Source organism: Excalfactoria chinensis, chromosome 12 (assembly GCF_039878825.1).
Source record: "Excalfactoria chinensis isolate bCotChi1 chromosome 12, bCotChi1.hap2, whole genome shotgun sequence".
In the NCBI taxonomy this organism is placed as follows: Eukaryota; Metazoa; Chordata; class Aves; order Galliformes; family Phasianidae; genus Excalfactoria; species Excalfactoria chinensis.
The window spans coordinates 8,207,643-8,234,899 of NC_092836.1; the positions used below are offsets into that span (position 1 = coordinate 8,207,643).

At 38.5% G+C, this 27,257-nt stretch overlaps 1 protein-coding gene across 3 annotated transcripts in view; it reads left to right on the plus strand.

Annotated features, from left to right (window-relative positions):
• CFAP20DC (CFAP20 domain containing) overlaps positions 1-27,257 on the plus strand; it is a 62,504-nt gene that overhangs the window by 25,868 nt on the left and 9,379 nt on the right. Inside the window, exons 10-16 of one of the 3 annotated variants that reach the window (XM_072347366.1) lie at positions 777-913; positions 1,077-1,260; positions 1,808-1,954; positions 5,443-5,774; positions 10,549-10,962; positions 13,940-14,143; positions 19,064-19,125. In XM_072347366.1, the coding sequence (XP_072203467.1) occupies positions 777-913; positions 1,077-1,260; positions 1,808-1,954; positions 5,443-5,774; positions 10,549-10,962; positions 13,940-14,143; positions 19,064-19,125 (1,480 nt within the window). The remainder of the gene's footprint in view (positions 1-776; positions 914-1,076; positions 1,261-1,807; positions 1,955-5,442; positions 5,775-10,548; positions 10,963-13,939; positions 14,144-19,063; positions 19,126-27,257) is intronic. The other 2 variants (XM_072347367.1, XM_072347368.1) reach the window with 2 other exon arrangements.

The window sequence follows — 27,257 nt, forward strand, 5'->3', positions numbered from 1 at the left end:
TTCTCTTTGCTTTATGAAGAGGTCTCATCGCAAAAGTGAGGCAATAATTTAACGCTTAAAGTTGGAGCAAGAAAAAAAACCTTCACACGTTGCAAATTTCAATTGTAAATTAATGTGAGGTTACACTGATTTATTTAGTAGCTCTGGGAAGGAGAATCCACTGACAAGCTTGGAAGTTCAAGGAAAAGAAAAAGGCAAAAGTTTATTACATGCAAGTCTGGAGCCCTGATCATAAAATTACCTTTATACATCATCAGGCAACTTCATTCCTTTTACTTTGTTCTCAAAGCATTCACCTACATTACATACTCGTTTTCTGTATTTATGCAGAGAAGTCAGCATTTTCTCTGCTTGAAAACGATAACAGAAATATGTTAAATAGTAAAACATGTCAATAAAGGGCTATTTACTTATTAGAGCTGTTTGTTCTCACTGCCACAGGTTGGGTTTCCACTGAACTTCTACAGAAATCATGCAAGTTTTCTTGTGTGTTTCCAAATAGCCTCTTTTTAAACAAATCTTTAAAGGAGATTAGAAGTAAATCTGTATAATGGACCAAAACTTTCTTGCTTGTATGTTTCTAGAAAATGCTTGTTTGCTTTAAGTAAAAAGATACTGAACTTTGAGTACAGATTTCTGGGGACTCTGCTATAAAGGAACATAATTTTTGTGTATGTCTAGGATTGATAACTCTTTCCTTTCTGTTGATTTTAAAGTTATTAATATTTATTCTAAGTACTCCAATATATTTTTCAAGCTGATTGTTCTTTACTTAGCTCGCTTGGTTAATAGAGGACAAGGCAATAAGAGCAGCAGTAAAACTCAGGACGTGTCACATATTGCATTTGGATCAAAGATCCTTGGACCGCCTCCATCTTCAAACAGAAGAGTCAGCACAAGGATATCTGGAGAGGTAAGCAGGCTTACATTACAACAAAACTGCTCCTCTTCTACAAAGGAAGAGATCAACCACTAAGAAGGAGAATTATACCCAAAACATATTTCAGAATAGATATGAGGCTACACTGTATGTATGTTTGTGTGCAAATATTTTTTTTATGATGATGTCTTTCAAGGTAACGAAGACTGTGGGTAGCAAAAGTGATAGATCCTACCGACTTCAAAGTCCAGAAAAAAGAACTGAATCCCTACAAAACACAGAGAGACTGGAGCTGTCGTTCTCACCATGCAGTCATTCTTTAGGTCAAGGAGATAAAAGATATAATACTCACCAAGCAGCTAAAGACGTACATCAAAATGGTAAGAGCCTAAAGGGAGCAATATGTAAAGAGCTCACAAACAGCCAAACGTTTTCTCAGGATTCTGACTTCAGAGTGTAAGTCTTATTCTCAGTTTTACTAATCTTTTACCTACCCATTTAAATACTGAATGCATCTGTGTGAAATTATGGCTTATTCTCTGATATGATCTTGAAAAAATGCCCGTTCTCTGAAGGTTTTGTAAGCATTTTGAGCCCAGGACCACCACCTGCTGACAATAGCTGCGGGGTAAACATATTCCTGTCTACCTCATGCTGTGTATGTAACTGGGCTAGTGTAGTGATTCCTGGTAACTTTGCAGGTTTTGCAAGACTGTTTTGTGTACTTCTGTGTTTTGCCCTTCTGTACATAGTGCTCAACTTTGACTTTATTGTGTTTGTCATATTCCTGCTGCCCCACAAATTCCCAAGCTGTTCAGACCATGTCTGTATCCCTGAGCTATGCCCTGTATGCTGGTCTTCCACACCTCAAGTAGGAAAAGCGTACCTGCTCACAAGTATTTGATACATGCCTGGTTTGTATTTCAGACTCTGCAATTCAGACTGAGAAAACCTCTGAGAATGGAAGAGCAGATTTGCAGCTCCCCTCACCACAAGATCCATCAGCAGACAAGAACGGTCATAGAAGATTAGGTCTAAAAAATGCAGATGAAAACACGTGGGAGATAAGCACTGGTACATTGCTAATTTTATGTTATTTGACACATCTCAGTTCTGTGTGGGGCAGGGGACTGTTTGTGGTAAATTTCAAAGGACTCAGAAGCAGTTCACATAGAATAAAAATGTATGTGCTGTAGGGATTATGGAAATCAAACACCCTGCAATAAAAGTGCTTCTGAGCATTGATAAAGATTTGTAGGATTAAGCAGAGTACCAGTGCAGTGAATGGGTAAGAAAGAAAAATTCCACACTCGCTTCATTAAAGGGAAAGAACTAAACTTTTTTTTCTTTAAATCTCTATTAAATTTACCACTAAAGAGTCCAAACACTGCATGAACAAGAAATTTTACATGTTCCAGATAAGAGTTTAGGGTCTCTCTCACGGGACCCGTGTAATATCTTTTTTGTTTGCTTTCCTTTAAAGATAAGTGGTGAATTTTATTTTTTTCTTATTATTATTTCTGGATTCATGTCTTCTGATGAACTTCCCATAGGCAACTTATTGCTTAAAGAAAATCTGCTGTCCTCTGTTCTGAACTTCTCCAGAGATGACAGTGGGAAAATGGTAGGAAAAGTTCACAGAAAAGGGGACAAAAGCACATCTCACAAAACATGAGGGTCCTACTAATGTTCAATAAAATACGGTACAAGTGCTTTACAAAAGAAAGTAAAACATATACTGGCATTATCAGATGAGGAAAAAACCAAAGCCACTCGTAACTAATCCTTACCAACCATTTAATGTTTGCATGCACACTGAATACCTAATACTAATAAAAGCAAAGAAACAGTTGTTACTGGGATAACTTGTATTGCAGTAGTTATTCATGCAAACTGTCAGGATTGTAAGCCCATAAACCTCAGAATTTGATGTTCAAGCCAAGAAACTCCCAGCAACTGATGTTGTCCTACAGCAAACATCCACATGCTTGGTTCAACAGCACCAACTCAGCCAAAAGCAAGTTCTCACAGTTAGGTGTGTTAACATACATACAGCCATGACAATGCATTGGCACAAAGCCTCATTCCCTAAACAGGCTCACAGCATATATGACTTTTGATTCTCCATTTATACAAAACAAGTTGTAGCAACAAGAATCTGTCATATATAACTCTTTTCTTATAACCAGATGGTTAGTATTCTTAAACCCTGTGCAGTCGTCACCATTAGTCATTGGGACAGCACTATACTTGTGCCATTAGCTTGACTAAATATTAAGTTTTATGAGTGGAGAACATTCATAGGTACTTTTTTTATCATTTCTTTAGAGATCGGTCACTATTATGTACTGTATTTTCTAGATTTATCATACAGCTCAAATCAACAAATGTTCCGCAGCAGGTACATGGTACCTTTATAAAGGTAAATTATTTTTTAGCAAGCAAAAAAAAAAGAAGAGAAAGCATTGTTTATAGTTTGTCAATCTTAAATATGCACTGTTAAAACCTTCATTAAAATGTTAGGCTGCAATTAGAAGCTTTACCATAAGCCTGACTGTGTAGAAGAACTAATTAGATGTTTAGGTGATCATTCTTGCATTTATCGTGTTTGCTGCAATGTGTGATTACATAGCAATTTACATATTTTGCTCAGAAGATGCTCCAAATTGTTCATTACAATTGACATGTAAATGCTGGGTATAAAAGAAATTGCAGTAGAGTTTGTGGCTGAGAGATAATAGGATTTGGTTTGGTCGAAAACTCTCCATATCTTTCTCTTGTAGACCATTAACAAAATGGCCCAGTGATTACAGGTTACTGAAGTTGCTGAACTCAATACCTCATGTAAAATGTCATTTAGAAACCTTCCAGTTATCACTTGCAGTTTCAGTTGCATCTGCATACAGCTTTTTACATGTAAATCCAATTACCTGGCTAATTAAGATATGTTTTCAGGTAAGTGTGACACAATATTAAGTGATCAAAGAGAGAACCCTGCTCTCCAATCCTTTGACAAACTCATAGTTATTGATCAAAACAAAAGGTCATTGGATCTACACAAGCAAAGGGTGATTCTTTTAAGAGCTGTGAATAGCATTGCTCATTTCTTGAGACTTTTAAAACAAATTGCATTATTTACACACTCAACTTGCAACTCTCACAGTCCAAAAGCAATGTCCTGTATTTACAAAATGCAGTTGGTATTGTACGGTATATTATCTAATTTTAGAAGAGATTGAAAAGCCTTGGGGCTTCTGGCTACAGGTGCTTTTTATTTAGAGACTGAGAAATTCTCTCCTCTGGAACAAGAAGGTGCAAGCCATGAATATACAAGATGTGTTGAGTCCCCGCTTTTCACCTGGTCCAAACTGCTGCGTAGGATGCTAACTGCAGCTCAGTAGCTTCACTGGCTGCATTCAGTAAACTGGAAGAATCAGAGCAGCATAGTAAGAAGGCAAGCACTCTTGCCAGCATTCTCATTTTTCTCTTTCTTTTGCTTTCATTTAGTTCAGAATTTGTTTTTTTCCTAAGCTGAATCTGCCTGAAGTAATAACTATGTCCAACAAAACTGAGAAAGAATCGAATTCCATAGTAAATTTACTCTGCTCTGTGACAGCAGGCATTTTATTATCGCACTGCTACTTTATTATTAAGTTTATAGTACTTTTTATTGAGACTTTTCTTTTTTTAATATGGTTGGTAACTTTGTTTTATGGAGCCAGAAAGTTTCCAAATCCAGTGAATAACCCACAGCACGCTACCTTTCATGAAGATGAGGGAGGATCGCATACTTGAGCGGTTCTCCTTATCTCAGCTGCTATCTGAGATTGGTTTTAATCAATCAAATTGACATATATATTTTTTTTCGATGTCATCATTCCAAACTGCAAAATATAACTTAACAATGGGAACGTAAAAATGGTCTTTTCATGTTTATCTGGTGCTCTCAATCTTCAAATCCATTTCTGAAGTTTATTGTTTGTTTTCATATTGGCAGATTAGTACAGTCCGTGTTCAGGGAAACCCGGTGAAACAGATATCTTCATACATTTTTCATGTCATGCTGTTTTTCAATAGAGCTACAGTTTGAAATTGAGATTTAAACCATAGGTTCTGGATATAAAAGAAGGTGTAGGATTTCAATAATAAAGCAGTAGATTGCAACGTTAAGAACCTTCCACCAAGTACGTGTGATTTTTGGAGGGAAAAGAGCCACAAAAATAAGCCTATAGAAAAAGATCAATTGCCAAATTTAGTAAAATTACATTTTCCTGGAATGAAGCTCATTTTCAGATCCTAGCAGCTAAATGGGTTCAGATCTGAAAATCACGAGTTTGCACGTCATGTGTTGTACCCTCTGCATTTTTTGAGCTGCGATCAGAAGTGTTTTGGTTGCGCTCCCTAGAAAGCAGCCTGATGTCTTTCATTGAACCTTCATCGCCATCCCAGATGTATTAAAAAAACAAACTTACTTTTTCCATATGACTTACAGAGAAAAAGAGAGCTATCAGTATAAAGTATAGTTACATGTTTTACAGTGCAGTAAATATTTTGCATTTCAGATGAATGGGTGTTTCCAGAAAGTTCCACTGAGAACATTCAGTTGGATGGGAGCGAGCAGCATGCAGCCACTCAAGGTTCAGCCTGCTGTGATTTAACCTCACTAGAGACCGCCTTTATTGAGGATCAGCATGACGAAATGGTTGATTGCAACATGAATCATAAAGAGATATTCACATTTTCATCAAGACCTCGATCAGCTCCTCATGGGAAATCCCCAAATACATCACCAGAATGCTGCATTTTCCCTCTAGATTTGAAGCAAGACAGTAAATATGTCCAGGGGGAAACCCAACCTGAAGATAACTTTCAAGGAAGTGACAGTAGTGAAGAGGTAGGCCGCTTTGTGCGTGCAGTTCTTGATAAAATAGTCTTTGTCCTAAAACTCCTAAGTTGAGATTCTGTCTTCAAGGTAGACGGGAAAGATAAATCATCTTTTCCCCATATACCTTTAAGTAAATTTGTCTCTGTCAGGTTGCTGTATCTAACAGAATACAGGGGAGAAAATGAAGGCATCCTCTCTGTAACAAGTGGACAAAAGAAACTTAAGTCTTTGTCAGCCCTTATGCCAGTGCTGAGATGTGAGCATTCTTTGAGCATCTTCTAGCAGAATTTAGGAAAGCCTGCATCGTAGATTTTAGCAAAACATGTTTTGTTTTTTTTTTATGCTTGAATGAGTGTCCAGTAAATAAGGCTTCATTGTGCCTTTTAGAACTGTAAGCAGATATTGTCTTGCTCACCAACTCTGTTGCACATTCTGGTGTATCTCATTTTTAATTACAAAATCTGTTCCCCAGCATTTCAGTCTTTTCCTCATAGGAGTAAAAATCCAATCAAGATACCTAATGCTAGGACACACTAAACAAATATAGTGGGAATCCATATTCCTGATGCTAATTACAACAGATAACATTCCTATCAGCTTTTTTTTCTTATGATTTTGTGGGTTTCCCCACTATCTGAAGAAGCCTGTGAGGTTTTGTCATTTCAAACAAGGTTCCAGAATTTCAGAGTTAAATCAGTCTTAGTCAGGCTAATAATTCATGAACAGTGTTAAATATGTGATAATATACTGAAGATACAGAACGGCTTCGATTTCAGATAATTTCTTTGTCAGTTATCCTCATGTACAACAATCAGTGGCTTATTTTCATGACATGCCCCACTAAAAGCTCCAGGCCTCAGTTCATCTGGCAGTCTGTTAGTGCTGCAGCAGACCAGACTGGGGCTGTCACCGGGTGGCTGGCACACTGTTGGGTTGCTTGTACTGCTGGTGGATTCATTTGCTGGAAAACAGAGTTGCCAAAAAACTACGTCCTTGATGGGCTTCTCTCCCATTTAAAAATCCTAACAATTCAAAGCACTCCTTGCTTTTCCATTCAGACATTAACAGATGCCATCATCCATCACAGGAAGCTTACTGTCCTGGGATATGAAAGAGTCCACATGCTGTATAACATCACCAGTAATACAGGAAAGCATGAGGTCCTTGATGGATAGACAAGGCCCGGTGACAAATGTGAAGCATTGTGTGGTGTTCTTGGGTCTTTACCTTACCCAGTTCTGCTAAAAGATCTATTGTTCCTCACAAGGAGCTATAAATCTCACATCATTGCATGTTATCTGTAATGTCCTGCCATACTGTCATCCTGCCCCAGAGATTCAGTGCCAAGTGTAGAAAGATAAAAGCCATGATCAAACACTCCTGTCTTGACAGCACAGGAAGAACATTGTGGCACAACATTAATACCATTTATAAGGCTGATGCAAGACAGACTGAAAGACTATTCCTATCTTGCCTACAAAGATTTGCACTACTATATAAACTTAAAACTTCCTTGGACCGTGTGCCAGAGGCAGAACAGGGCACGGACTGTTTCATTCACGGTCCTTGGATGCAGACTGCATTACATAGGTCGATATTGCATCTGGAGATATGTTACATGCAAATAAAAAAGATCATAGTTGCGGCAAACAGACCTACAGCATGCTGACTAGTTAACTGCCATGTTAACAATTCATAGTTAGGCCATTCTACCGTCTTGAAGAAGTCATTGAACCAACAAATTACTTAGCAAACCTGTTTTGTCCATGTTCATCCTCTTCCCTGTACAGTTGTGTTTCATTGCTTTTTGCTATAAAGCTGGCTAGCATTATGCTGATAGTCTGAATCTTTAATATTCAGATAGCTGACAACACTTTTATTTTGGGCACTGAAAATTGTGGAAAATAGCAGCCTGGAAAAGCCATGATAGTCAAACATAAGATCATTGACTTAATAGTAGCTGCTTTTATAACAGTTTGAGGTATGCATGCAAAATTACTAAAATTCCTTGGCCAAATGATAAAATATTCCCTAATTTATTTTGCTTAGAGAACAAAACATTTACTTGCCAAAGTTACAGTGAATCTTGCAATGATTTTTTTAACAAAGCATGTTAATCTTGCACACTGAAGTAAGCTACATTGTTTCAGGTGCTTGATACTACAATTGTCCTTCATTACCCTTAAATATATTAGAGCTTTCTCTGAACTCCAGCTGCATTGTGTTTCTGTATAACATAGATGGGTTCGTTCTCTCAAACTAAACAAGACATTCCTCCAATCACAACTAAAACAATCGCATACAAGCTTACATTTTGAGACCCCCAGAAATAGAAGTGAAACTTAGTTCTTGATTAAAGTCATTTTTAAAATAGCTTTTCTTGTCATTTGCATCGCTCTGTCATCAGTTCTAAGCTTACATTTAAAGAGGCCAAATCCCAGTTTCATCACAGCGTACATTTGAAGTTAGTGGAGCTGCAAAGGAGAATTATGTACTTTTTGATTAAATCTGTGGAAAAGCAATATAATCCACGGAAAAGTAAAATCGCTGTAAAATACAAGAGATGGGCCATTGGTTTTGCACCAGGATAAATTTCAAATAAGTGCATATTGACTCCATGCTGCATGCACTGGAAGCTGTGGGATATGCACAATAACTGTGCGAGAATTACACTTCATACATATCTTTTGGGAAGGAGATGTTTCAGCAAGCAAGCTGATCACAGCAAGCATTCATAAATTCCCTTACTCATTTAGCAGCGAGTCACTGAAATAGTTAAATGCTGTTATTCAATTATGAGGGTCAATCAGTAAAGGATAAAATCTCTTCCCGGTGACTGTGCTAATGTACCCACATGGCCCACTGCTGCCAGACTCTCTTTTGGCTGTGAAGCCTCCAGCGAAGAAACTCTCCATCCTTAGGCAATTAAAAGAGTAATATACTGAGATAATACACTCTTACCATAGCCAATGGGCAATTTCACTGATACCTCAGTGTTAAAGCTCAGCATACAAAGGGACTGTATCCCATCTGCTCCTCATAGGTGGCCCTCAAGAGTGATTAGAATGATCTACTTAAAATTACATCCCAACAAGTGTGATCAGCTTTATGTATCCAGCAATCACATTCAACTGCCCATCTGCACGTTTTTTCCTAGGAATACATAAGTGGAGGTGATGATTCTTCAGGGAAATCACACTCATCTTCACTAAACACACCTATGTGCTGTGGTGTAGATAACACAGCAAACCTTACTGGTGTCTCTGGCACTATGTCATGTTTTAATATTTAACAAAATATTCTAAAACCTATATATATATATATATATATGTATGTATGTATGTGGCTGAAAGAGACATGGAAAGAAAGGAATGGTTGAGATTTCAGATAATTCAAAGTTAACAGTTTATCTCTAATATGTGAAAAAAATGCAGCAGTCTTCCATCTCAGATTAGCCTAACTTAATAAGGGCTTCCAGCACAGATTTGGTGATAACGTATGACAAGTAGAGAAGGGAAACAGAGTTGTGTGTTTCAGGGAAGCTGCTAAGCAGGGGAACAGAATCATTATTACAAACAACTGAAGTGGACATTTCAGATCCAACAAAAATTCAGTGAACAAGAGCAACACAAAGTGTCTGTAAATTGAATGACATCTCACCGACCTGTACGTTACTGTGCCTAAAAAATGTGCAATGAATTGAGATATTGTAGAAATACACTGAGATACCTTCTGAGGTGACATGCTGTGCATTCATTGCTCCTTTGTTTTTTGCAAACCACAAACAGGGATGTTTTAAGGAATTCACCACGCTCCCTCACCACCTTATGCATTTTCTTACTTGATGAGTTATAAAATGCATTGCATTGGAGGTTCATGTTGTATCTGCAAACCATCCTCTGTTGCAATATTTCATAAATGGAAAAATGAGATTCTTTTTCCAGTAATAACTTTTGTAAGTGCATTTTGTGTAATCCAACCCTGAACACACAGAAGTCAGTAGCAGACAAATCACACCATAGGACTGGAGCTCAGCTATGAAAGGTGCACTGAAGATACTTTGGTGTCTTACTGAATCTTGCAGTATCCTACATCTGGACAGGTAGCATCCAATACAGGGGCAGCATGATGTAATGAAGGCCTCTCTCATCCCTTCTTCCATGAAAGAAACACCAGACTTGCTTCCTTGTTATTTCCCATATGTCTGCATTTGTTGTTAGTTATTGAGATGCAGCATGGGTGGACATCACACCTGATTTATGGGAGGCTTTGCAGAGACAGAGAGTGTGAACATAAGGTTTATAAACTAACCACCAGAGTTCTTCAGCAACACCCAGCTAACATCCACAGATAAGTCAGGTGATCTCAATTATTCCTTGTATTCTTAAGTTGTAGATGCAGTGTGAAAATACAGAATGCTATTGATTCAATGGGAATTTACTGTTATCGTGGACTTTTTACTCACTTTCTGTTGCACAACTGTTATAATTTCAAACACATTCATAACACACAGGTTTAAGAGGTTACTAGAATGCTAAACCTGGGCTAAAGTTTTGAGAAGCATAATCCTGCCTCCTTCTCTATCCTGTGGTTCTCTTAAGATGTAGACGTGCTTGTAGGGTACTCAGGGTAGTTGTCAGGAAGAGCAGATGAATGTTTAAGTTTGAAATTAAGCAGCAGAAATTGAAGAGCCATTTTGAAATCTTAAGGTCAAATACTTTATGCAAGACTGTATTGTGTGATGGTGAGGGGAAATCACTCTTACTTTGTTTCCTGAATTTAGGATGACAACAGTGACTTTATCCGGAGTACTGAGAACCTTGAGATCAGCTGCAGCAGACAAGGAACACCTGATTCAGCAGCTTTTAAAGACAACACATTGAAGAGGATATCACAGAGAAATGAATACTGGAAAAATAAAGGATGCAGCAAACAAAACCTCGAGGAAAGCACGGTGCCAAAACCACAGAGTTCCACTGTGCCAAAGACAGAACCCATCAGCCCTCAGACAACCTTGAAGCCTACTCTTTCTCTTTCTCCAACTGGAAGTAAAACTGAATTCTTTAAAGTCATCCCAAGCGTGTCTGAAAAAACTGAAAAACCCGAGAGAGTTTCTGGTCAAATAAAGTCATCAGTCAGCAAAAACCCCCTCAAGAAAGTCTCAAGAGAAAATTTATGTCTGACAACACAGACTTGTGTAAGTGGTTTTTACTTTGAAATTAAGTTATTTGATTGTTTAGAGAAGCTATATTAGATATAACCAACTGCCTGAAATGAGAAACAGTACATCTTTCATCCAGATACATTCCAGCTCCATCTTAACAGTCTCTACCAAGCTCAGTCTGTTGAAGCTTTCTTTTCTACTTTTTGTTGCATGTAAGTTGATACTCTGTCAGAAACCACAGAGGTTCATAGATAGCAATAGATGCACTCAGCAACTTGCATTTTGGAGATTAAGTGTTAGAAAGATAGGAGTCATTTTGGGTACCACGCTACCCTGCTCACTTAGTGATCTTCCTTGGTTTCACATCTACACGTCTCCTGAAAACCTCCAGGGAAGGTGACTGCACAACTCCCTGGGCAGCCTGTTCCAACAAGAGCAATCCAAGCTGGGCACCAAGTTGAAGATGAGCGTCTAGAAAAGCATATGTTCAAGTTCTCAGTCTACCCCTGGTATTAACATGCAGATAATGCCATGCCACTGATACTTCGGTGTTTTTAATGAATTCAGTCACTCCTGTACTGGTGTCTGATGTAAGGGTTGTGGTTTATGGATCTCTTCATCCTGTGAGGATTCTAAGAATCTCCTCTTGTACTCCACAAGTAGCTTAGCAGATTTTGTAAGAACAGAACATGATTTTCCATGAAGAGTGTTAAGGATTTCTTTGTGAAGGAAACAGAAAAGTGGGGATTAAATACTATAAAGTATGTGAAAATAAGAAGTACTGCTGAGACCTTAAGGCAGTGTTGTGAACTTCTGGATAAGAGCAGCCATGGAAGCACAAGGTACACTCTTCATGCTACTGGATGAAGTTACTGAGTTACTATTTTTCATCATTTAGGAAGTGACAGACAAAACTAGTGATAGAAGCCAAAGACATTAATGAAGAATATTGCTAGCTACAGTGAAGCAGCTCTGGAGTATCTCTTTGGCTGTGGGCATGATCCTATTTATTTCCATTTTAGAATACTGTTGTTTGTTTTAAGAATTAAGTACAAGATAATAGTTGTGTACAAATGGGTATTGGAGTGAGAGTTCACATAGAAGTAGTCTCTTCTAATCTATTCAAGCAGAGAACTGGTAAAGTAAAAAATGCTCAACCAACTCTTAGTGCAGTCAGTTTGCTAACTGCTTAATACATTTTAAGGACCTAGTTGCTTGCAATGTTTTATTCATGTTTTAGTAGAGTTCTCTATTATTAAGTTCAAATATTTTTAATTAAGAAAGAAGTACAACCCTCTGGGTAATATTCAACCACGTAGATAGCTGGTAATTAAACTTTCTGCACGTGTAACTACATTAAACATTCCTGAATGAATCATTTGAGCCTATAAGAACGCAAATATCATATATGAAAAATATATATGAATTTAAACAGGTTTTGTCAGTCTAGCAGAGAATTTAAGAGTTTAATAAAAAATGTATTTATCATAAGGGAGAGATGCACAAAAAGACCAGATAAGCTTTTAATTACTAAATTAAATATTCATTTTAGAGAAATTTACAGGTATCACCAAAAAAAAATTACTTCTTACATCAGAAGTTTCTTCTGCACATCAAAGTAAACTTCATCTCAAATCCTCTCTTTAAAATCATCCAAGATTAGGAAAAGTGTGAAGAGGTTCTCTTGTACTGGTCACCTAGAGCTGCAGAATATGCAGTCCCAGCTATTCTTTTGTAATACAAGGAGATTGTTGTAGAGAACATTATAGATTGAAAGCTTTTACAACAGTTCTGAGTGTGGTACTTCAAGAGTAGAAGACAAGAAAGGTAAACAGACTGACCATCTGAATGAAGCCAAGAAGGCAATCCAGTGTTATGAGTTGTTCTGTAAAAAATATAAACTAAAGATCTGTGCGTCTTTCTTCATTGGCATAAGAGACAAGATCAGAGTCAAGGAATATTTTGTCTTTATTAATAAGAGCTAAATGTCCTGTCAGTTCCTAGCACATTTATTCTGCTTGGTGCTAGTTCATTCCTTTGTTTTAAGGACTGCTTGCCAATAGATTCATATGAGGCAAGAAAAATAAGGAAAAGCTTCTCTTATTGTAATCAAATAAATGAATTACAGAAGGTTTCTGCATAGGAAAATTACCCAGAAATCAACACCTTCAATAAGATCAATGACAATTTTAGCAGCTGTGGATCTAGCAGAATACTAATGTTCCAAAGCAAAGCAGGCTTTCTGCATAGAATGTAGCGAGCTCAAGACATAGTAAAGCAAATAAATAATAGTAGATAAACTATTCACTTGTGTGTAGAAATGTCTAGAGAAAACGCCAGGTATTATTGTGGAATTAAAAGTGGTGGTAATAACCACAGGACTCAGGAATTAAGTTTAGAGCTCCAAAACCAGAGGTAAAAAAAAGGGGGGTAACAGCTGTGCTAATCGTGGAGCTCATGCACTGAGCAATTCAACTGCTGAGCATAAAATAAATGCCACCTACTGTCATCACTTTTTAATATGTATACACTAGCAAATTACTACAGTAGTCTTTAAAATTTAGTGCTGACACGTAGCTTTCCAGATAAATTCTATGCTGTGCTTTACAAATAACTGTTATGTTGATAGTGTTTATGATACTATGATAACTGTATGATTAAGTTTATTTCAAGACATGTATCAAATGTTTAAGCAACCTTAGCTGCTGGATTTCCAAACTTCTAGAAGCTTGCTTGAATAATAACAATAATTATCATGTTTTTATTACACTTGAACAGCAACTTCACCAAATACACTGAACCCAACCAGGGGTCAGTAACAGCTGTGCCTTCCTTCCTGTAAGGATACATGCATGATCTTCATTGCTGAGCAGGAATGTGTTAACTAATCTATCCTAGTAAACGTTTTGACTCCCTTCTAGCATTACAACTTCCTTAAGATTCCCCAAAGGCATTCATTTCATTGGTATGTTCTGCCCCATGACCCTGTCCATATTGTTTTGTTTTGTAGGAGTATGACTGGAAGAACTACCAGTCAGGTAGACTGAGTGCATCCGAACTGCAGATGCTGGCTAGCATGAAGAGGCAACAAAACGAAGAACTGAAGGATACAGAAGTCTCACACGGGTTGAGTGCATCAGAAATAGACAATTGTAACGTGAACATAAGCACAAGCAGTGATGATACAACAACCTGGAATTCTTGTTTCCCACCAGTAAGTCTAAATCTACGGTATTTTCCCTAAAATTCTGAGGTTTTTTTAATTATTATTTCAGGGGTCTCAAATATTAACATTTCCTTGAGTAGTCTCAAAATCTGAGGTATCTTTACCAACAGAAGGTGGGATAGGACCTTCTACCAGGACAATAGCCCAATTATAAAGTTATCAATCAGGATTTAGTTTAGAAAGCAATACAAGAAAAAGCAGCTTACCTGTTCTAAAGGCTGATAGAGACTCAAGAAGGGCTCCCTTTGTTGCTAACCCTTAAATGAGGGTGAGCCCGGTGTCCACCCCTTCTGGTCACTCAGGGGCATTGCTTGCACCTGTGCTCCCTGGATTAGCCATGCCTTCTCACCTGGTGTTCAGTCAGTGGGTCAGGCTGTGACCTAGCAGTCCCCATATAAAATCTCAATTTCAAAACACTATTTTTCAGCATAGTCACCACCATTAGCTATGCATTTTTACCAGCAATGAACAAGAGCCCGCATGCTGCGCTCATAAACATCTGTGCAGAGGTGACCCACTGTTTTATAGCTGCTATGATGGCATCATTGCTAGCAAAAATGATGCCAACACAATCCAATTTTCACTGTGTTCACACCCATCATTTGAAGAATACTAGTGGGTGCTATTTGTTCCTGATGGAGGAACTCAATGACATACCTTTGCTTCATATGTGCTTCCATGTCAGATGCTATTCTGTCAGGCTGCTTGTCTGCTGCCATCTGTCAAAACAACAAAATTTAAGAGAATATTGATGGGAAGGTTCAGCCTCTGCTACCATATCACCAGCATCCACCTCTGACTTTGTGGGACAACATAATAAAATAGGAGGCATTACTTTCAGAGCAGCCCTGGCATGTATTCTTTCTTCAAATCCTGAATAATCACATGGGCTGTACAGCTTGTCAATAGCAGCTGACAACCTGCAGATGTGTGATATAGTACTTAAAAATATCTTCAGAATGAATGAAACCCATATATACCAGTCAGCAATTGCGTTCTAGTGTGAGTAATGGAGAATAATTGCTTCTTACAATGATAAAGTCTCATTACTGAACTGCTTAAAGGACTGAAGCAGGAGAGTAGAGTCAAAAAGCTGCAGTAGTTCAGGGCACTTAGCGTGTGATCCTTCTGTATTTTACACCTTGTATCATTACTTGTCCTGGCCCAAGGTGCTACAAAATCTCACAGCTGCACTATGTGACAGAGTGCTGTTATAAGGAGACTATTCGTTACAGTCCACTGAAGAGTATTGAATGTATGAAATCACAGCATAGCATTCCAGCAACTATAGCAAGATATTTTGCAGGAGCTGCTGTAAAACCAGATAACCTCACACTCCATTTATATCACAGCAACATAGCTCTTACTTTATTACAGGTGAAACAATAATAAATAATGAATGTGTCTTAAGTAAAGCCCACAGCTCTCAGAGGCAGCTCCAGTGTTAGGAGAGTAAGCACTGCTGCATGCCCCAGTCTGAGTTCTTGTAAGGTAAATGCTCTGAAATGTTAGCTGCAAATTATCTCCAGGGACCTACAGGGCCCAGACAGAGCTCTGTAGTCTGGATTGCACTCTCAGTCCTTTGGTCTGACTTTGTGGTGGTCCTGCATGGAGCAATTGATGGACCTTATGGGTCTCTTCCACCCTGGGAAATTCTATGATTCTGAATGATTTTTTAAAATGAAAGGTACTGCTCCAGTACTTAACGAAGCAGAAGGTGATTGCCAAGAGAGCTCTTGGATCTCACTGCCTTCATAGTTGCTTTCAGGCAAAAAAAAAAAAAAATCAGTTTTAAGAAGTGTTTAGATAGAATAGGTTAGTCATTTAAATTGTTATTTGCTGTATCTGTGGTGTTCTGTTGGCTTAGACATCTGGAAATGTCTGCTAATTTCATGTAGCTGTTTTAGTGAATCCCCACACTTAGCATTCACACGTGCAGTAAATGTGTTATTCTGTGCAGAGATAGACTGAATCATGGAGAGATCGAAATACAGCCTATCCAGAGCAATTAGAGCATCTTTGAATGTTGTTCCTGCTGGATTTCAGTCTTCTGCTTTTATGTCCCCTCATCTTTGCTACTGCCATCATTCAGGCTGAGTCGAGAGAATTTGCAGATGATCAATCCCTCCAAAATCCAACACACAAACTGGAGAAGAGTTTATATGTATCTGCAGCCATCTACTGTTGCTTTGTCAAATGATTTTAGCTGCACAGGAAAGAAAGAGAGGTAATCCTCATATCAGAGCTTGAGAAATTAGGGACAGTTTGGAATTCTTGTAATGATTAACCTTTCAAGCTTCCATGTGCTTCCAGGTAGTATCTTTCTGATTATTTACATCGCTATTATCTACTGCTTTGCCCTGTGCTCTTCCAAGATAATAATAAGAAGTACTTTTCATTCTAAGTTTTCATTCATCTTATAGAACCTCTCCGTACCTTGTTTGAATCTATGGCAACAGCACCACCAGAAGGCAGATTTTTGTGTCTCTTTCATTTTGAAATACATAGGGTGCTTTGTGAGGCAGCGCAGTTAACCAGTGAACAGACACATCAGGGTAATATTTTATAAGTCAAACACATTTTTAGTGAGTTTATTTTTCCCATCACTTGCCTCTATCTGTGATTTCCAGATTCATTGAAAATCTTCACTTATTACTGACTAATGAATCTCAGCAACGCTTCTGAAGTAAAGGCACCAAGATCCATCATCTGGATCCAGGCTGCAGTTAGAACAGATGTCCTTAAAAAACTATAAAAGTGCTATACTAAAACTGTATTTTACAACCTATGATAGCTTAGCAAGAACCGAGTATATGCTGTCAGGAGAAATTGTTGAAATGCAAGTTGTTTAGCAGCTGCTGTAAACCATGACAGCCAAAAAGAAATAAAACAGCTTTGAATATTACACATTACCCAGCGTAGCTATCAGCTATAAATATAAACTGCTGCTTTTTTTTTTAGATGAATTTTACTTCAAAGGGGAACTGCGACTCCGTGCAAAAAGTGCGTGGGGCACAGGGCAGAGTTCCACATTAATGATCAATATGTGTAGAACTGCCTGTTTTAGAAGATGAAATTTGACTGAATGCTTTCTGAAATTTCAAGATAAATGAAGTTCGATGTTAGCATTGCAACAACGTGCAAGACAGCTCTGTGTACTGCAGAGTATAACGTGAAGTTGATATCTACACGTGTGTGTATTATCCAAGAATTATTGGCAAGCTTAGGAAATAACTCTGTTTTAATGCATTGCTCTGTTTTGGAGAGCCAGTGAGATCTTCCTTTTCTGCCAGGGAAACTCAGCTTCTTGGGTTGCTGTTTCCAGACAACATCAGACACCACTTTAGGTGCAACACAAGAATTTTGGAGCAAGATCACATATAAGAGAGTATCTTCTTGCCTGTGCTCCCTTATTCTCAGTCAGAAACGCAAAGGAGACTGAATCGTAGAATCATATCATCATTAAGGTTGGAAAAAACACAAAGACCATCAAGTCCACCATCAAACCAACCCCACCATAGCACTGCCTGCGTCCCTCAGTGCCACATCTCCACGGTCCTTGTGCACCTCCAGGCACGGTGACTTCACCACTCCCTGGGCAGCCCACTCCAATCTATGGGGATACCCTCAGATTGCTAATTGATGGATCCTAAAAGTTGGCAGCGGTGTAATGCTCCGTTCTTAGGCTCCAGAATATGCTCACCACTTAGACACTTCTTTGAAGTACAGAGCACACACAGAACACTAAAGTGTTCTTCAAGCAACTGTCTAAAAACAAAGTCATTAAATAGGATTTGAACGAGAAACCACTTGAAATTTCAAGGTTCTCACTTAATTTTTGGAAGGTCTTCTGCCCTCCATTGTGATGATTCAGAAAAGAAAACACTTAACACAGAATTGGTCTGACAGAACTGAAGTCTGACAGACAGGAGGAGTGAAATTTAAACCCGGAATTATTCCAGCTGAGAGCTCAGTTTGACAGCCCCTGGAGGGATCTATTCACATCAAGTCAAATTGCAAAACTGAGGCAGACTATTCTTTACTATGAAATGAGACTAAAAATTATTTAGACAGATATTTTGGTTCATAGACTGACTAATTTACCTTCTGTCTCATCCACAGTCTTCCACTAGCCATCACTTGGGAATTGCACCGTCCATGATCAGGCAGCGACTTATATTTGGCAGTAATTAGAATGTCATTCATCCCAAGCACACCATCTCTCCCCACTTCCTCAAACAATGAGAACATTCTCTTTCTAATTAATTTCGATAAAGATGCAGTTCCTTTCGAAACATTCAGTATTTAACATCACAGGAACTAACTTGTACAAGTACTTTTAATGTATGCTTGTATTCTCACTTGTTTCTGCATTTGCTTCAGTGGTTTGTTTAGAGCTGTCCTGATGCACTGGATGATGTGTTGGAGTCTTATCTGCAAACATTACATAAACTTTGAGACAAAGCGTATCTTTATATTTTTTGTATTAGTTTATGAATTTCAGCGTTTCTGGCAAATAGCTGTTTTAATGCATAAACACCCAATAATTTAATGTAAATCACCGAGGGCACATTATTACAATTGTTGGGTAAGATTCAGAGATCTCACCCTTCCCTCTCTGTGTCCTGGCCCTGTCCCCACACTCACAGCAGAGAAATGACTGCGTGGTCAACTCCTTCATTCATATGAATTTGCACCCAGATAAGAATCATCTGTTAAGTTCTACCTTGGCACAGTTAGGATCTGAATATCCCTTTTAAATTTCGCAGATAAGATGAAAGACCATAAAATTCCAATATCAGAAGCCGCAAATGCGTATCCTTATAAAGGATCTCTTACATACTTCTGAACGTTCTGAAAGAATATTTGCAAAGTTATTTTCTCACTGTTATTTTATGTTTTCCATAGCCCGTCAGTCAGGAGCATCACTATCAGAAAGAAATGAGCCCACTTTCACATTCCAACCCACGGTAAGATTCCATTTATAGCCCAGGCAGTAAGAATTCAGTCGGAGTGTTCTGAATACTAAATGTGACGTTCTTTGATTTAATCTTAAATCTCCTTTGGGTTGCAGCCTCCTCTCAAAAAGCTTCACTATTGCTCTTTTTAGTCTTTGTCTTCGGCCCGCTTTAAGTCTGCTTTGTCCCAGAATGCAGGGCTGGATTCAACATGGTTGCGATGTACCCTGTATATTTAAAGGAACCGGCACAGCCCTTGCTCCTACACGTGCTTTGATGCGTGATTCAGCAACTCTTCTTCGTCTGACATTTGTACACTCTCACCTGTTTCTTTCTCTGTCTGCCTCTGCTTTGTAGGCTCAGAAGTAAAACTGCACCTCTGACTGCAGGTGTCAGGAAATCCATTTGTTAGAAAAGGTTTTAATGTTACTTACTTAGAAAGGACTTTTCAATAGATAACCCAGTCAGGACAAGGTGCTATGTAATAACACTGTGGGATAGTTCAAACCAATCCTGTCTGCAGTGTATTTTGGATGTCAAGTTTTTAGTCTTATCTGTTCTGTTTGGAGTCAGCACCAAAAGCCCAGTGACTTTAATGTAAGATAAGATGGGGATGTGAAGACAAGGGGAGACGGTGGCTAAAGAGAAGCGATGAACCTTCAGACAACCAGATTGAACCGTCCTGTTTCAGAACTGCCTTGCACCTGTGAAAGCCCAGCATCACTTTGCCAGTTCATGAACAGCCTGAAAAAGGAGGCGAACTTAATTCTTAAAGCAATCCTGCTTCCCTTTCCATTGGTGTGATTAACACAGATTTTGCATGTCTGAGTTTTAGCCGGGCAATGCAGGCATGTTGGGAGGGATCTGAGGAGAGGCTGTTTTGGAAATGACTGCAAGATAGTTTGCTCCATTTCTTTTCAGGATACCAACAGTGTGAAACTTTATGACAGTGCACTGCCAGCCAATTGTGCATCAAGATATGCATTTCTCCTCACACAGATGTTTGCAGTCACTTGTTTTACTTCCCATCCACGTTTTTATTATCTTCTTGTTAGATTTTATGAAGTGAACACTATGAAACTTGCTGTGCAAGTTCACCCAGATGCATCACTTATTGCAACATACAGCCATATGTTTCTTAGTACACACACCATATTAGTGGAGTTCAAGTACAAGCCTCGATTCCTGTCCCATTTCATAAGTAAACCTACGTGCCAGTACTGTTCTAGAAAACCTCTCCACCTTCCATGCTACTTACCCAAGGAGCTCTCTCTATCCTTACTAATTGTGGACAAAGTGGGTGGAGACACTTGACTACAGCCCACAGGTTAAGTCATCTGGTACCTTGCAACTGGACTTCTATTCCAGAACTGATTTCCTAATTCTGACGGTGTAAGAATAGCCTACACTTTAGCACAAGCTGCATTGCTTTTCTATTTCCAGCCAATAGGTTGAGTCAGATTCTATTATTCTTATTTGTGTGATAAAGCAATTTGGTACTCGTCAGGTTTTATATACTGAAAAAGAGAAGAAACACCGTTATCTGTAAAAATAAAGCATTTCAGCGTATTGAGTTTAGATGATCACCAATGAAAACTTATCTTTCCATACAGTGAAATCTAAAACAAAATGGTATAAACTACAACTTTGTTCCTATGCTGTTTTAGTCCAGTACAGACAAATTTACATAGAAGTCATTTTCGAGAAATGTGGGCAAAGTTTTCATAAAATACCTGAATATGTGGAAGTGCCTCATAAATTCAGTAGCCTTTGTGAACTGCCAGAAAAGTATTATTGGGCTGTAAATAGAGAAGATGACAAAATTATGAGGTCAGTTTGCATCGTGGTGTAAAAACTGGAAAAGATGCATGTGGAATATCATGATTCACATTGTTCACTTTCATTTATAATGGAAAGGATCAGTAATGTTTTCTGTGTGTATGTGAGAGGGAGAGAAAATTCATGGTAATTTTATAACTTAGTACTTAAGGTATTTTTTAAAAGCCTGTTTTACAAATAATGTATGGGCAAGTGGAAAATACCTCAATCTTTGTGAGCCTTTGATAGCTGTGAAAGTGAACATGTGAGAATATCTGAAAAGATGACGTATCCTGTGTAGATCAGTGGGTATAAACACCACGGTACGAAGAGAAATACATTATGCACTTATAGATAGAACAAATGGTTTGTTGTAAAGAGCAATAACGAGTGTGACAGGTCTGAAGTAACCTTAAAAGGCATATTAGTGGTATATTCTGGGAAACGGAGAGAGCAGTGTAGCAGCTATTGTCCAGTGAGTATAGCTTCTATCCATTAGAAGATAAGCCAGGAAAGAAAGCAACTGTGAAGATAATGGAAATACAGTCAATAAAAAGACCCAGCTAGACTCATTTTCCAGTGGATTCACTGGGTGAAGGTCATAAGTCTGCCAAGAATATTGCTGCTGCAGTACAAATCATGCCCACATCATGCTGCTTTGCAAGGCACAGAACTGGTGAGTAAAAGGAGGCAGACAGACTGCAGAGGCTACAGAGCCAGATGAGCAAGAAGGTGTGCGGTGTCTCAAGCCTTAGCAGTGCAGTTCCCCAGGCTGACTGGCTGTACAGTTGGAGCTGAACTCCATAACTGCTTTTCCTTCCAGATAGGAAACTTATTTGCAGTTACTTCTCCCTCCAGAGCAGGGGCTGGAAAGTGCTATGCTTATAGTAAGCATTTCAGCAGCATTGTCCTCCCAAACGTTTGTGTGTTGTAGAAGATTTGGAAGCTGAATTAAAAGAAATGCTGAAAGAAAGTTAATATCCCAGAGGAGCTGCAGCAATACCGAACTGCAAGATGAGGAACTGTTCTGTAAGAAAGATATTCAGCCTAATTGTAGGAAGAGATTTTCTGAACTACAGATGCTCTTCAGAAAATTTATTTCTGATAAAAGCTGATTTTCCATCTTTGAGAGGTATTTGTTTAAGTTGAAATCCGTCTTTATAAGCATTGCCTCAGCAGCTCCTCAGCTGGCATCCTGCTCAGCTCTTCCCAATCTACCAAATTAGATTTGTTCCTCTGAAGTTCAAGCAGCTGTTCACAGAAACCATGCGAGGGCAGGACATAAATATTTCAGCACATGGTTAGGTATCTGTTCTAAGGAAGGATGTTTTACTTCAGTAATTTTATATAAAACATACACAGGCGATTTTTCATTTAGGTTTTACCCAGACATTTGGTTCTATATGTTTAAAAAATGTGAATTCCCATAGTGAGTTGTGGGCACAAAGATTGGATGATAGCAAATATCTCCCTGATTTGGACTATGGCCGAGAATACACACAAGATCAGCACATACAACACAGGCTTTGTTGTATGAGAAAGCTTATGTGCCAGTAGTCTCCAAGTAAAAAATGAGTGATCAAGCCACACTTCATTCACAAATTGCTCTTTAATTAAAGGCAAGAAACACTTTTGGTTCCTAAAATGTTAAGGAAATCCAGTGATGTTATGAAGTGTTTATGGGAAACAGAAGATGCAGTTCAGGCTGGCTTTTTGTTTAGATTTGTGTGCTATCTATGCGAAGTGTCACACTGCATTGTAGTTTAAATCCTTGAAGCTTTGCCTCTTGTGGATGTGATAGGAAGTTCCATGTCTCTATAACAGGCTGATAAGGGCCTGCAGTCATTGGCAGTTGATAAATAGTCATTGACCTCACCTCATGTTGGAGTGGTGCAGGCTGACTAAAGCAAGCTGTCCTATCATTGTAACCTACATGTACTCCATTAGAATGACTGGTGTGTCATCATTCTTCCTTCTGATACAACCCGAAAGAATAAAGTAAAAACAGTAACATTTTCTTGTCTTTTTCTGGTGAAGGTATCTCTCCAGTACAAGTAATTCATATTCATATAGCACAAAATGAACAAGCAGTATTTGCCTTTTATGGCTGTTCCCTATTAATTTTAGAAAGTAAATTCATTTTCCCACTTTCTCATAAAGTTTCTGGTCATTTTCACAACCAACTCCTGCCATAAATATTGCCACGATCACAGCACATAAAATTAGCTTACAGTATCAACAACTTTAGCACACAACCACAGACTCTGCAAACACTGAAGTACAAAAACTTTAGATACGTTCAGTTTCTAGGCTGCCATTCATGTATTCGCATCTGCCCCAGAAGAAGATTAAATATGGCAGTAGCTGATGCATGTCATCCCACCACTCACATTCAGTTAAGATTAAGCTCACCTATACAGTGTTGCAGCAGCAGAAGGATTGTGGTTATAACATTTATTTGTGCTACACCAGAAGTTCTCTACCATGCATGCTGTAAAATTCAGTCGCAAAACGTATTTGTCTCCCATATTTGCAGGCGAGGGCAGAAATGGTGTAATAGCTTGGAGTTGAGAAGGGGATTTAAAGAATGAGCTTTACAAACAAAGGAGCGTATTTATTTTTCTGATTCATTAGGAGATTAAAGTCATACAACTCCATTATTTCTGCAAAACAGAAATTATTACATTAGGAAGTATTAGGAAATTACACAACAGTTGTCAAAATAAGTGAACAAGAACAATGTATCACAAAATGTACTTTGCTTTTTCATTGTACTTGTTCAGTTACTTTACTCATCCGCAAAATGGAGTAATTTGCGATAGATCTCCCCATCGTTAATCTGAATTAGCAAAGTTCTGCTGCATTTGTCAGGCTATAATATGCATGAAAAAGAACACGACAATAGAAGCAAATGGCACAGGAAACATCTAATTGGAAAGGTTACGTTTTTTAATCACGATGGTAAAAAGCTGAGCTGCAGAAAGATTGTTGAGAAACGAGTGGCTGACATGGAAAAGCTTGTTAAAATAATCCAGAAATGACTTTCTCTTGTATGGGAATCTGAGAACATGAAGTCATGGCAGCATACACAGGGAAGACTAAAAGACTAAAATATAAGACATGGAAAATGCTCCTAACCAGGTGTTCTGTGCTTGGGATGAAACAGGAAAACCCAGAGCTGCGTACCCTGCATTAGTCTTGTTCTTGTCTCCTGTGGTCCTCACCCATGTTAACAGGCATGATCTCTTACAGCAGCAAAAGCAGCATCACACAGATATGTTTTATGTGCCCCAATGTCCCCTGTACATATTTTCTTGTTGTCATTGTTGCTTTTTGTTGTGTGTTGTTGTTGTTTTTTTAGTAATTCCTAGCCATATTCCCATTCTTGCAATGGGAGAGAAGTTATTAAATACTCACAGTTAAGGAGTGCTCTAAATTGCTTGAGAACACTGACACAGGGCAAGGATTTGAAAACGTCAGCACAGAGCAGCACTTAGTACCAAATGTTTTTGCTTAGGATTCTGTCCGTTGCATCGCCATGATGCTTGGCTGAATAGGCTTTTAGAAGAGCTGGTGATGGTGTGCAGCCCCGTAGCATTTTTTGCTAGGCACATTTCATTGTCACTCTTCCCTGAACAAAGCACCGGTGCCTTTTTCAGGTGAGACAACAGGTTTTCTATTTATTGCTGCCCATAGAAAGCAAATCAGCTTCATTCCTGCTGCAGCCCATGTTTGTGTAGTGCTACCAGTTGGGACACTGCGTTGCTGAACTTTTTGTTGCTAACGAGCCAACTGTTTTAGGCTTTCCCAGGCTGCAGCACATGCTGGCTGTTCACGTACTGGCCGGCCATCCCTTGTTCCTGGCAGGATGTCTGAAAGAGATCTGTATTTTTTTTCTTACAAAGTAAAACCGCCAAACTGCCTGGGTTTCCAAGGGCACAAAGTGCCCACCGCCTCCCTTCCCTGCCACCCCGCTCTCATTTGTGTAATTGCTTTGATCCATCAGACAGAGGGTTGCTTTTGATTCCTTTCTGTGATTTTGCTGTCGGTGACAAAACATGATGTTTCTGAAAAATTAGAGCAAGGTAGCACACTTCTCACTTTGTTGGTAATGATTAAGTTTCCAGCTTCATGCTGTGCCATTCATTGGATTAATACACCAGAAGGTCAGAGTTCTCTAGCATTTTTTTTTTTTTTCACCGTCTTGAAAAAGAAAGGTAATTTTCACAGGCTGGGAACATTCAGCTGCATCACCTTTAACAAGTTTGATAATATTAAAGTTAGTGTTCTGTTGAGTCATGTTCTCTCTCCTGATCTTTAAAAGCCCTCCGGCTGCGTGTCATCCATTAAAAGTTAAATGGGATGCAGCCTACATTCGGGATGGGTAGAACAGTGAAGTGCTGTTAGCGGCTGACCGTGGAGAAAAGGAATTACTTTAATTGTGCCAAGACTCATTGGATTCTAGATTCAGGTGTTTCCTGAGTGGTGAAACAGTAAAGGATAATTTTTTAAATGTATGGTTTATTTAATTGCTAAAAATACGTGAAGAAAGGAAGCAAACCCTTCCTAACAGATACTTAATTAAGTGTGGAAATCTAGTTGAGTCACCAGTGAATATCTGACTTGCATGATTAGAACTCACTTGTTTAAGATTAGGTTAATACACTGGAATTTTAAAACACTTGTGCAGGTTCTTTATTTGTGATGTATACAGCTGGTTTTCTGATAAGTGAATCTAAACCAGCAAAGAATAAAGGACAGGTCTTTTACTCAAGTTAGATGATAACGACACTCTTTTAGTGTTGTTCACATCGCTACTGAACATCAAAACTATAATGTAGCCAGCAAGTGAACAGGGTGATGCATCAGAAGTCTGGCCTTTAAGTAAATCACAATGTTACTGTTATTTAACAGAACTATCATAGAATCAAAGAATGGCATGGGTTGGAAAGGACCCCAAGGATCACCAAGATCCAACCCCCTTTTCCAGAGGCAGGGCCACCAACATCCATGTCTGCTACTAGACCAGGCTGCCCACGGCCCCATCCAACCTGATCTTGAACAACTCCAACTGTGACAGAAGTTTCATGTATTTAACTACTAAAAACTTGACCAAATAGCACAATTACGTTAATTACAAAGAAGTGAAACCTCCAAATTCAGATCATCCTTGTTTTTAGACCGATGAACATGAGTGGTATGTTTCAGATATCCTGCACAAGTTTATCATTTGAACTCACATAATAAAAGAAAAATGGGAAAGCATTAAGAGGCCAAACTTCGACCTGACTCCAATCAGCCTGGTCATATTGTTCACACCAGTAACAGCACCTTGCAGCGCCCAGATATCTTGCTAAATAAGTAGAATTCACATTTCCCTTATCATCCTGAATGCAATCTATCACCAATACACAAACACATATTCTGTTGTAACTCCCTAAGAGTAACAGATTCAAGCCTTTCATGCATGGTTGCATTTGGGCTGTTTATGATCTCTTTCTAGTTATTAATTCATTAGAAATTAGATAATTTTGTGTTTTTTTATTAAAACACTTTCCCTCCATTAGAAGTGTGGTGTTTGGTGGGCCGGACTTGCTGAAGTGATTTGGAGAAAGGAAAAAAGTCATTTTGTGAATACACTCATGATTTTCTAAATCTTAGTGGTAGCAAAAGAAGAAAGTTTCAGTAAAGTATACAGCAAATGAAGATATTATGTATTAGGGATGGAATGAATCTGTCACTTTGACGGATTGTGAGGCAAAGAACAGATTAACAGATTACTCATAGTCAGGGTGCAGCTCACTGTGAAAAATGTGCAGGAAATGATAAGTGTTGGTTTGTGCTGATTTAATGATATTTTGAGCCTACAATAACACTCCAGGAGAATAATACAATGCAGCTCATGGCTTGCATTTTTTGAATCATCAACGCGTTGCCAGATTAACCTTAAATCCCTGTGATATTTCTTTTTAAAATACAGTTTTCAGTTCATGCAAAGCCATACAGATGTGCATATTTATGTTATTTTTCAAGATTGTTATTACAGTGTTCACTCAAAAGTCTTTGATTTGTGTATATAAATACACCCCCTATCCCTTCAGTATCAGTGTATCTCTTTCTTCTTCTGCATGCTCACTTAGTTCTGCATTACACTCACTCAGTTCTTCCCATCTGAAGTTGCATAGCAATGATTTAAAAGATAATTCTGGGTGTTTTTTGATTTAAGGCGTATTTTGTGAGAATTTGTAAGAATGTTCACAATTGAAAAAGTTCAAAGCACTTTAGATGCAAAACTGGACAACTTAAGGCTAAGAGCTTTCCAGTTG